Genomic DNA, 12,700 nt, shown 5'->3' with positions numbered 1-12,700 from the left:
GAAGGTCTGTTCCACGTCGTTCATTGTTTTCCGTAGAACGCTTAGCCGCTCGTTGACTATCGCTTACTTAATGATCTCAACGAGGATCCCACGCGAGCGCCCTCCCACAATCTCCTGTGATAGGTCAGTTTAGCTTGTTAATTAGCTTGCCTGCGTCAATTGGCCATGGTGATTGTCAATCAGAAGTACCGGTACGCCCTCTCGCGCTGTAAATGTCTAGTCCTCGGAGGAAGCCCTCAAACTAACAGTTTGAAGAAAGGTTTGGCGACGGTGGTGCTTGTGGAGAGAGACGGCTGGGGCTTGGAGTAGCACCACTGAAGTGCACCAGTCGTTCCTATCAATTTTCGAATTATTTCCCGTGGCTCTGGTGAATAACAATTATAGCATGCAATGACTTTGCACTCGTGGATACATCATCCGCTTTAGATTATTTGCTTGGTTTATTATTTTTTTCGTTTTAGGTGAATGGCGAGGATACTTGAGGTACAATCGAGAGTGAGTGGTTTTGGCCATATGTGTTGCTGCAATATGGTATGCAACCTAAAGGCTTATGGAATATAGCCAGATTTCTCACAATCTGTATGCGTTCTCATTCAGCCCGGTTAAAAATAAATTATTTCTGCTCGGCATCATGTTTTTACTCTGGGTATATATGCTTTACTCCTGCGTGGGCTACTGTGCCACCATGCCAAATTTGGTCGTGGACAATAACCGGGGAAAGGAGACTGGGACGGGGTCCGTGGTAGGTAAAAGGACCGAGAATAACGCCAGAGCGGACCTCATGTCCAGACTACTCCCTAGACTCCCACCCTGGGTGGATATAGAATCCGATTACGACGAACCATCCGTCCGGACCTCCTCCAGAGACCTGCTCAATAAAGAGGTAGACGCGTACAGAGGAGTTGAGGACTGGGGTGAGATGAGGGGTGAGGGGCAGAGAGCTCCTGAACCCGGTGCGATGTCAAGTTTCTCCAACGACTTGGGGAGCAAGAAACTGCCGCAGGCGATCATCATCGGGGTAAAGAAAGGAGGGACGCGCGCGCTACTCGAGTTCCTCCGCGTACACCCAGACATCAGAGCGGTGGGAGCCGAGCCGCACTTCTTCGACCGCAACTACGAGAACGGACTGGAGTGGTACAGGTAAATACATCAACATTGTATGCTCTCACGTTCGATGTGCATTAAAGATAGGCTATCAGACGTACATCAATGATTCCCATAGATCAACCAGCGCTATACAAGAAACGGTGAGGGAATAGGCATGACAGTACTAGCTATCCGTCCAGTTATTAGAGCTCAACTTCCAATAGTTGTCCATAGCAGCCTATTGCTTTTCGTTTCGTTGCCTATATCTTCCACAAACAACATATTGGATTGCAAACTGTGACGGGTTTCTTCGCATTAAAACATTCGAATATCGACTTAGTGGTACAGTTGACAATGTATTTAAATCACAGGAAAAGTTTGATTATCCTATTTATTACAAAGTTATAATCATTATATACTTAAACAATGCATGTATAAAGGATTCGATAGCATAATTCAGGCGAATTATATATGTGCGTTTTTACAATACGATTTGTATAAATAATGTATCAAATAGAACTAAATATGTCCCAAAACTCAATTTAGTTAGCTCCATAATGCATACTAATAGGCCTTGCTCATATCTTAATCTCTATTTGCCACATAAATGTATTCTAAATAAATGTTTAGAGATAATGTCATTGACCATATTTAGGCCGATAGAATATCTTTATAAGATACAGTTGTTTACTATTATTTCAATCGATGTTTTGTTCTGTGTATTTGTTAGTAGGGTGCTTTTCCAAAATCCAAGCAGTCTTGGCATCAACGTGGACATATGATCATCCAGTATTCAAACCTGAGTAAAACTGTAGGGTCATTGAATAGCATTAGTGAGAACAAATTCATATTTCTGTATTCATCTTTCACCATGTTCCGGTAGTAGGCTAGACTATGCCTGAATAATGAATCAATGCACGGTCACAGCCACATAGACTAAGCTATGGGCTGTGCGGTTTCCACGTTGTGCAGTGGTCTCTATTGGACACAGTGCAACATTGCAAGTTAACGGGTTACTTTTCAGCGCTGTTGAGGTGAGTTTAACCTTTGAATATAAATAAATAATTGGAATGAATACAAGCTAGTTATACATGCGTTTCTTATACTACAACGCTGAAAAGGTTAGGCAATGTGCAAGTTGTGGTCTAATGTGGAAATGTAATGAATTCAAGATCGAGAAAGTATAGGCCTAATGTATTTGAAGTAAGATGTGCTTGATTACTCCAATTATTATTATTATTATTTTTTTATATTTACACATTTCAATGTAAATAAATATGCAATGTCAGGCTATACTTATTCTTTTAGTTAGTCCTATTTGAGTTTGAAGAAATGATGTTAATCTTAAATAAATTCTAAACTAAGCGGATTTGTCCTAGCTCTCTCCTTCAATACAAATACATAATACATGCACTCGAATGGAACAGTAATTACTCTACAACACAATAGCACTGAGCTTCTCTGAGAACATCAATCAAACAAAAATTATTCAAACGTGTTTTAAGATGGTAGCTATACCTTTACACCAACCATTTACATTTTAACAGACAATGAGTGGGAGGAGGCCTAATATACTAGGCTAAGTAGGCTACTCTAGTATAAAGAATAAAACATTTATGCCAGAATTAATTAAATAATAAATTAATACAAAATCCCACCGACAGTATGAGCGCTATACCTTGATCAATATTTGGAAATACATGACCCACACTGTCCCGCCCTCTCCTATATTATTCATGCATAATTAAACATTATTAAACAACGTGCAGAACAAGTGTGACTTCTAACAGAAATAATGAGCACTCTACCTCGCGTTGCATTCTCTTGACTCGACCTATAAAAGAACTAGGGCCTACTCAATTGATGGCGCTTGGTTTAGTAATATAATTTAGACGTGTTTTTAAATAGGCAACTATAGTCAACGACGACTCGGCAATTGCAACTCATATCAAATCAATATGAATGGAACATTATGTAGCCTAATCATCTTACCTAATTAAATTAGTCAAAGCAACACTTTAAAAGAATGAAGTCAATGGATTAAATATGTGAATTTTAATTTAAGTGAAACGTAGCCGAAAAAAACTTGAAGGTCTTTGCAGCAAAATCCGAGAGCATAGTGGATGGTTTCCTTGTCGCCTTGACCCCGGGGACATTGTTTTAGCTTAGGGAGAGTTTCTTCCTCTCTTTTCCCTGGACGCGGAGCAGAACTAATAGCTTATCTGACAAGTTGATAAAAACACTTCTGGATTGCATGCCCCTCTGAATAACCGGATTTGGTGCAGTGTGGTGTGAAGATCCGGGCTGTTAAATATGCGAGCTGGTTGAGGGCCCCAACTAAAGCAATGAAATGAAAGAAAAAGCGGCATGAGAAACCTGGGTGTTTAGAGGGGGTGATGGGCTTTATGGATTTGACTAAAAATAAAAACACTTTCTGCCGCCCAATGTATTATTCAGGGTGGGATCCAATTTGAGCTTTTGAATTTGCATTGATAGACATAGTTTACAAGTAGGCTTTATTAAACTGTGCACACTTTGGCTGAAATACGTTATTCAAATAGGGCTAGTTATATCATTTTATTTACATTGTCCATTAACCCAATCTCCTCGTCACAATTGCATCATTTTAGAAAGAACATCCACGGGTAATAGGGAACATTGAACAGTTGGTGATAACGGTAAATGTGGACAATGGCTACGGTGGATTATTTTGGGTCGGTGTTGCGGGTGTGTTCGTAAATTCAATCTGGAGTGCCAGAGTGCACTCAGACTGCGCTCTGGGTGTTCATAAATTCAGAGCGTTGGCGACTGTAACTGTGCTGCTGACAACAATTTAATTAGCTTTTTTTTGCCGACGTTTACTGGTCATATTCAACATGTGTTGAACGTTCGTAAATTCATCAGTTATTCTGGGCTCGGAGCACTCATATGAGAGTGCTCTGAAGTCAGGGTAGATAGCCAGAGGGAATTTACTAACGCACCCTAAATTAGAGGGGCAATGTCATAAACCCTCAAAGTTCCAGAATGGAAAGAAATTGGCAGCCACATTGGTCCGGGAGAAATCAAAACCAGTTTAATTGGAATGAATGGCAGTAGAGACATAATCCAGATTTTTCTTAAACACGAAAATAAAAGAAAGGCATGGGATATATCAGAAATTGTGTAATATAATTATTGTCAATGTAAAATATTGTCACAAAGTTATAAATACAGTTTATACAGGTTTTATACACATTTTCTGTATACAAAAGCCTCTGAAATATATGTAAACAGACCATAAATGTCAACATTTTGTTCTTTTGGAAAGTTGTGAATGCTTTTATGATACAGTATTAGTAGTTGTTGCATTTACAACTTGTCTCAGTCCAATCATCAACTGATTTCAGCCAGTGTACGGCTGTGGATTGACTGCATTGTTTGAATGGAATGTTGGCATATTGGCAGCTAATTTGAAAAATGTATGTAATCATTCCCCTAAAATAGGCTGGCTAGCTAGTTAACAAACATACAGTGCAGATCAATTCTACACTATCTTATCACAGGACTGGCAAACCATGGTTGACCAACTCCCTGACCAAAATGGCTGACCTTTATCCCATCATAAGAAGGTTCATGGCCATTCTAGTATTCTAATTCTATGGTTGCAACCCTCTCTCTGATCGCTGTTTACAGACAAAATATGACGCTGGCGGGCACCATGTCAGGAACAGATAAAATAAACACAAATGCACCTGCGTTTTATCTACTCCTGGCTGTGTTTTTTCTGGTCTCCTAGTAGTGTTTTATCTGGGCTCCTGGCTGTGGTTTATCTGGGCCCATAAACCCCTATCTGTTTCTATCTCTTTAGACTTATCATTTGATGGGACAATATTAACAATATTGGAACACAGTTAGATCTGTGGTCAAACTGCTGTTTAGTACATACACACACTTGTTCAGCTAACCTTGTGGGGACACACAACTCAGTCCCATTTAAAATCCTATTTTCCCTAACCTCTAACCCTAACCGGTACTCTTACCCCAACCTTAACCCAAAAACCTAACCTTAACCCTAAACCTAACCCTAGCTCCTAACCCTAAAACTAACCCTAGCTCCTAACCCTAACCTATACTCTTACCCTAAACCTAATCCTAGCTGCTAACCCTTAACATAATTCTAACCCCCCCAAAAAAATTCTAACCTTAAACCTAAACCCCTAGAAATAGCTTTTGACCTCGTGGGGACTAACAAAATGTCCCCAGTTGGTCAAATTTTTGTTAGTTTACTATTCTTGTGGAGACTTCTGGTCCCCACAAGAATAGTTAAACACATCCACACACCCACAATCTGTTCAACTGACTGAAAAGTTCAGCTGAGCTTTTCGATCTAACCCAGTTTGTCAGAAAGCGTCTCATGTTTTTAGTGTGCTGTAGTGACTCCTCTCATGCAATCACAGATGTCTATATCTGGCCACCGGTTTCTTTTTTTTTCTTCAAGGAGAAGATCAACGAAAGAGATGTGTGGCTCATTTATAAAGGGTTTTACAATAGTGTAAAGTGATTGTGCAATGCCATGATGTTCATTTGCCTTCCACTCTTCTTCTCTGGCTAGTTTGTACCATCTTTGTCTCTGCGAGCCCATGGACACCTAAATTTAGCCTTGGAATTCCTCCAACTAGAGAGAGAGATTTTCTCAGTGTTATACTTTTTAGAACAGAACATGGATCACTTGGTGTTCTACACATAGAGATCGTATTCAATTTGTATTCTAATTCTATGGTTCTACCTCCTGGAACTGAACCTGAATGTGGATTTATTAGTTCTAGAGGTACTGTTAGGTCCATTCAGTTGGACTGTTTCCATTAGCTGCTCACAATTCATTCTTCACACTTTTCACTCTCTATTTCCTACCTTTTTACTGTTTCTTCTGTCATGTCAAAGTTTTTGTTTCCTCATCCAAATGACATGTAGATTTTATATACACCTTAGTCTACATTTGTCAAGTTGATGACAGTTGGTGGTATGTGGTGCTTCTCTTTCTGTGTTCACATTCCATACAGATGTATTGATCATGAAGGGGCTTTGATTTATAATTACTGGTTCTGTGGTTTGCTAACGTGTCGTGGGCTTTCATCTTAGCTGCCTGTCAGCTCTATGCAGTGCTGTACTGTGCTCTTTCACGGCTCCTCCCAAAAAGTGTTTTTATGATTTAACAAGTAGTTCTGAACACTTATAGCCACAAGGCCCCTTCTAACTTTCAAGCTCTAGATATGGAATCTGTCACTCTTGTGTGAATAACTGAGGAAAGATCAATCTGTACTTCTGCATAATGTCCCCAGCCTCTGCCTATAAGAAAAATAATAGTTGAGCTTTGTCTGAACAAAAGTTTATATTGAGTTTCTGGCATTCAAACTTTTTTGTCTTGAAAATAAAGTGGATTCTTCCCTTGATTTGGAGCTCTTGGGGAATGTGCAATGTTCCTTTGTTGACCGTTACTGTCTGTGGTTAATGAGTGTACTTATGACACTTGTTAACTGTCACGTTTATTATTATACATTAGGGAATGAGGGCTGTTTGAACCTCTCTGGAACCTCTATACTCAGAACAATGACACCACCATGGAGAGCTGAGGTGGTGTAAACATCTATATAATGGCCCTGCATTACAAAATGGCCCTTAGTTCACCATTATATGTAAGTTATATTTTATTTAACCAGGTAGGCCAGTTGAGAACAAGTTCACATTTACAACTGCGACCTGGCCAAGATAAAGCAAAGCAGTGCGACAAAAACAACAGCACAGAGTTACACATAAACAAATGTACAGTCAACAACACAATAGAAAAATCTATATACAGTGTGTGCAAATGTAGAAGAGTAGGGAGGTAAGGCAATAAATAGACCATGGAGGCGAATTACAATTTAGCATTAACACTGGGGTGAAAGATGTGCAGATGATGATGATGTGCAAGTAGAGATACTGGGGTGCAAAAGAGCAAGAGGATAAAAAACAATATGGGGATGAGGTAGTTGTGTGTGCTATTTACAAATTTGCTGTGTACAGGTACAGTGATCGGTAAGCTGCTCTGACAGCTGATGTTTAAAGTTAGAGAGGGAGATATAAGACTCCAGCTTCAGTGATTTTTGCAATTCATTCCAGTCAATGGCAGCAGAGAACTGGAAGAAAAGGCAGCCAAAGGAAGTGTTGGCTTTGGGGATGACGAGTGAAATATACCTGCTGGAGCGCGTGCTACATGTGGGTGTTGCTTTGGTGACCAGTGAGCTGAGATAAGGCGGGGCTTTACCTAGCATAGATGTATAGATGACCTGGAGCCAGTGGGTTTGGAGACGAATATGTAGTGAGGGCCAGCCAATGAGAGCATACAGGTCGCAGTGGTGGGTAGTATATGGGGCTTTGGTGACAAAACGGATGGCTCTGTGATAGACTACATCCGGTTTGCTGAGTAGAGTGTTGGAGGCTATTTTGTAAATGACAATGTCGAAGTCAAGGATCGGTAGGATAGTCAGTTTTACGAGGGTATGTTTGGCAGCATGAGTGAAGGAGGCTTTGTTGCGAAGTAGGAAGATTTAATTTTGGATTGGAGATGCTTAATGTGAATCTGGAAGAAGAGTTTACAGTCTAACCAGACACCTAGGTATTTGTAGTTGTCCACAAGTCAGAACCGTCCAGAGTAGTGATGCTAGTCGGGCAGGAGGGTGCTGGCAGCAATCGGTTGAAGAGCATGCATTACGTTTTACTTGCATTTAAAAGTAGTTGGAGGCCTCGGAAGGAGTGTTGTAGTAATGCCATTCCCATATAGAGATTACAATCCATTCATGTGATGTATTAAATAAATATACATAACTCAGACATAACTCATAATCGATCATTGAAATGTGGATGGGCTTTCTCAACAATACCAAGTTAATCTGGCTGCTGTTTTGTTTGCAGTGGTTGATCAAAGGTTATGCTTCAGTCTTCTGTTGAAGGACTAGTTGGACTGAAATGGCGCCATCCCTGAGCGGGGTGTCTTTTTGGGCCGTTGAACCTTTGTTTCTCTCCACCCCGTGATAAAGAACAAAATAAGTAAACACTTAATGGCAGCTAGCTTGGTTAGCTAGTTAGGTCCTGCTTAGAAACTTCACCACAACAAAGGGACAAGTGGAGCATTGTTCAAAAGGGGGCTTCATAGTGGAAAAATCCTGTTACGCTATCAAACTGGAGATGGTTGCGGAAGTCGGTGAGTTGATAGTTATCTATGGGCCGGCCTATCCTGCCCCCTGCGTCCAGAGACCAGACAGGGGCTCATGTCCATGTCAAGGAGAGTTCTGGTTGGATGTCTCTTCTTTATCTCTTCACCACAGGAGCACTCCTGTTTACATGTAGGTGACCCAACACATACTGTCCTCTCCACTGACCTCTCCCTACTCTCTCTGGCAGGCAGAATGGCAGAAAGACCTCTCCCTTTTCTCTCTGGCAGGCAGAATGGCAGAAAGACCTCTTCCTCCTCACTGGCAGGCAGAATGGCAGAAAGTTCTCTCCCTTTTCTCTCTGGCAGGCAGAATGGCGGAAAGACCTCTCCCTTTTCTCTATGGCAGGCAGAATGGCAGAAATATCTTTCCTTTTTCTCTCTGGCAGGCAGAATGGCAGAAATACCTCTCCCTTTTCTCTCTGGCAGGCAGAATGGCAGAAATTCCTCACCCTTTTCTCTCTGGCAGGCAGAATGGCAGAAAGGCCACCTGGTTTTAATGCCACGCTGGCAAAGTTAAAACTAATATGATCGAACACAAAAGTCTGGAAGGAATGTGAGTGTTGTCCAAAAAAATAGAAACTACTGTAAATGGAGAATGATGGAGTCAGTCAACCAGTTTTTAAGTATTTTCCTGTGATGAGGAAAGTCTTTGAGACGCAGCTGTGAAACACTATAATTTTCTTCTCCAGTCAAAAGAATGGTCAACACACATAGACAGACACCAAACACACACAGATGACACAAAGCCTTGTCCCTGGGTCCTTAGGGAGTAGTGTGTATTGATTAGTCTGGCCTGATTGTAGGTGAAGCGTGTAGAAGGGTTAGATGGGTTAAGGGCCTTTGACTGGAAGCCAGTGTGGCTGCTGCTGACTGACAGGCTCTATGTGCTTGACCATCTGCAGAGCAGGAAAACGCTGTTGAACCATACAGGGCTGCTGGACCCTACAGGGCTGCTGGACCTTACAGGGCTGCTGGACCCTACAGGGCTGCTGGACCTTACAGGTCCCATTGGGTATTCCAAATCTTTTCACTCCCCCAGTCCACACTGGGAAATATGCTTAGTTACGTTGATTTACAGACTAACCAGCTGAGTATCCACTATCAACACAGGATAACATGATTTGTTATGTCGATATACAAACTAACATGCTGAATTAAGGAACCTGACTTTCCATCTCTGAGACAGGAAATCTATTCACTGTAAGGGATTTGTCTGATGAAGTAGCTGAAATATTCTGTGAAACCCCAAACTGGAAACGGCTGCTATTACGTTGTGGCTATAGCTAGATAGGAATGTTGACTCTGCGACGGTCTGATACTTTGGCGCTCTGATGGCTTCCTGTATCCTACATCCTGGCCTTCCCTCCCTCCACAGCTCCCCTCCTCAGGGGCCAACATGGCCGACCAGCCAACCGTACCGCTGACAGCAGGTTGACATCCCCTCCTCAAAGAGCGAGAGCCGCAAACATAAAAAAGTAGCTCAAAACCATTCCTCAGTGTTGGGTAAACTTCCCCAGTGGTCCCAAATGAGAGCGGATTATTTTCTTTGTGGTCAGGCTTCAACCCTCAACCCCCCCCCCATTCTCCCCTCCACCCCAAAATAACCCATCCTCTCTTTTCAGAATGTCTTTTCTCCATTCTCCAGCTGTGCACTCCGTCTATTGGCAAATAAGAATAGTGTCACATGTTGTGCTCTGTCCGCCCGATACTGGGCGGGTCTCCCTGCAGGCCTCAATGACCCAGAGAGCCCTTTGGTCAGCACAGAAGGGGAGAAGAGGCCCTCGCTCCCGCTGCCTAAGCCGGCATGGCCCTACTGAATGGAGGCTAGAATAGGGGTGGAGGAGGGGGCTGGATGCTGGAGAAAGGCAGCTTTGAGCTTTCATCCCCAAATTACCACCGGCTAATTGTGAAAGGGGTGACCTGGGGAGAGGGGAGTGGCAGCTAGCTAGTGCAGCATTGCGGTGGCCTGGTGGCCCATGTGAGAGCCTATTGAGGACTGACCACAACATTGGGAAGAAGATGGCCGCCATAGGCAGGAACCTCCTGCTGGAACTATGGATAAAGGACACTGAGCCTGACAGGAACTCTGTGTCACATGCACGCACTCAAACACACACACAGTAAATAACGTTTTAAAAACTCTGACTATTGTTTGCGCTCATTCATTCACTCTGGATGAGGAGAGCAGACACTTGTTTGTCTGACTGTTTCTTGAGAAATCATTTATGTATTCCCCCCGGGACTGGAGTCAAAGCTAGTTGAGGGAGGCAAGGATGGAAAGGGAGAAGAAGAAATAATCGAAGAAGAAGATAAGCTATTGTCTTCTGAGGTAGTGATGTTCTTCCCCTCTCTCTCTCCTTGAACAGACCCTCCTCTGTGGCGTTGGTGAATTGGGGCAGTATTTAACGAGGTGATTATTTGGATGTGGGAACACATGTCAGAGCAATATCAGACCTCCCCCTGAGTTAATGGTCATTCATTGCTGCTAAATAAACACTGTTTGGCACATTAAAAAGAGCCCAGGGGCTTGGAGTTAGAGAGAAAAACACATAAGCTTTCCTATATGCTTTGTTATTCATTAGCCTCTTTCTTACACAGCTTTCCTTCCAACACCATGGTCAGTCAGTGTTCTGTTGGCTTTGCTCCCCCAGATATTAAGAGACGAGAGTGGTAGGTGAGAAAGGGGTGGGAGTGGAGGAGGAGGAGGAGAAGGAGATGACAGTAAACCTCGACTTGTCCCAGGTATTAAGTCCCAGAGGTAACCATTAGGGTGCGGTTGAGTATTGGCAGGGAATGAGGATGGGGTAGGGGCTGGGGCTGTGAGAGGGAAAGTGAGAGTTAGGTAGCAGGGACTAGGATGTGTTCTATTTACCCTCGACCATAAAAGAGCACACCTCATTAGGAGCTCTGAGTGATTTCTCTCTCTCTCTCTTGGTCTCTCTCTCTCAATTCAATTCAAGGGCCTTTTATTTGGCATGGGAAACATATATTTACATTGCCAAAGCAAGTGAAATAGATAATAAACAAAAGTGAAATAAACAATAAAAAATGAACAGTAAACACTACACTCACAAAAAGTGCAAAAGATTAGAGACATTTCAAATGTCATTATGTTTATATGCAGTGTTGTAATCATGTGCACATATTTAAAGTACAAAAGGGAAAATGAATAAACATAAATATAGGTTTTCTTTACAATGGTGTTTGTTCTTCACTGGTTGCCCTTTTCTTGTGGCAACAGGTCACACATCTTGCTGCTGTGATGGCACACTTATATTTCACTCAATCGATATGGGAGTTTATCAAAATTTGATTTGTTTTCAAATTCTTTGTGGATCTGTGTAATCTGAGGAAAATATGTGTCTCTAATATTGTCAAATATTTGGCAGGAGGTTAGGATGTGCAGCTTAGTTTCCACATTTTATGGCGGCCTTTCTCAATAACAAGGCTATGCTCACTGAGTCTGTACGTAGTCAAAGCTTTCCTTAAGTTTGGGTCAGTCACAGTGGTCAGATATTCTGCCACTGTGTACTCTGTTTAGGGCCAAAGAGCATTCTAGTTTGCGCTGTTTTTTTGCAAATTCTTTCCAATGTTTCAAGTAATTATCTTTTTGTTTTCTCATGATTTGGCTGGGTCTAATTGTGTTGCCGTCTCTCTCTATCTCTCTCTCGATAGTGAATGGGCCTCAGAGGAGAACAGCTCAGCTCCAAGGCAACCCAGCCAATCAAACCCAGGGGCCAAACTCCCATTGTCTCTCTCTCTCTCTCTCTCTCTCTCTCTCTCTCTCTCTCTCTCTGTATTGTCTCAATCTTCTGCTTTCCTTTATTTCCTGATCAATGCACTGGGTGGAGTTAGCATTCTGCCCCTGCGGTGTTGTAAAGCTACACTATAGCACATGGTGGAGTTAGCATTCTTTCCCTAAACAGTTGTAAGCTACACTATAGCACTGGGTGGAGTTAGCATTCTTTCCCTAAACAGTTGTAAAGCTACGCTATAGCACTGGGTGGAGTTAGCATTCTTTCCCTAAACAGTTGTAAAGCTACACTATAGCACTGGTTGATGTTAGCATTCTTTCCCCAAACAGTTGTAAAGCTACACTATAGCGCTGGGTGGAGTTAGCATTCTTCCCCTGCAATGTTGTAAAGCTACACTATAGCACTTGGTGGAGTTAGCATTCTTCCCCTAAACAGTTGTAAAGCTACTCTATAGCTCTGGGTGGAGTTAGAATTCTTCCTATGCAGTGTTGTAAAGCTACACTATAGCACTGGGTGGAGTTAGCATTCTTTCCCTAAACAGTTGTAAAGCTACGCTATAGCACTGGTGATGTTAGCATTCTTTCCCCAAACAGTTGTAAAGCTACACTATAGCACTGGGTGGAGTTAA

At 42.2% G+C, this 12,700-nt stretch overlaps 1 protein-coding gene across 1 annotated transcript in view; it reads left to right on the top strand.

The window, feature by feature from the left end:
* Window positions 1-253: 253 nt before the first annotated feature.
* LOC106610540 (heparan sulfate glucosamine 3-O-sulfotransferase 3B1) overlaps window positions 254-12,700 on the top strand; it is a 54,124-nt gene continuing 41,677 nt past the window's right edge. Inside the window, exon 1 of the mRNA XM_014209931.2 lies at window positions 254-1,140. Within this exon, the coding sequence (XP_014065406.1) occupies window positions 551-1,140 (590 nt within the window). The 5' untranslated portion in view covers window positions 254-550. The remainder of the gene's footprint in view (window positions 1,141-12,700) is intronic.

This window comes from Salmo salar, chromosome ssa01 (genome assembly GCF_905237065.1).
Source record: "Salmo salar chromosome ssa01, Ssal_v3.1, whole genome shotgun sequence".
Lineage (NCBI taxonomy): Eukaryota > Metazoa > Chordata > Actinopteri > Salmoniformes > Salmonidae > Salmo > Salmo salar.
Note: the sequence above shows the minus strand (reverse complement) of the source record. Positions and strands in the feature narration are given on the sequence as shown.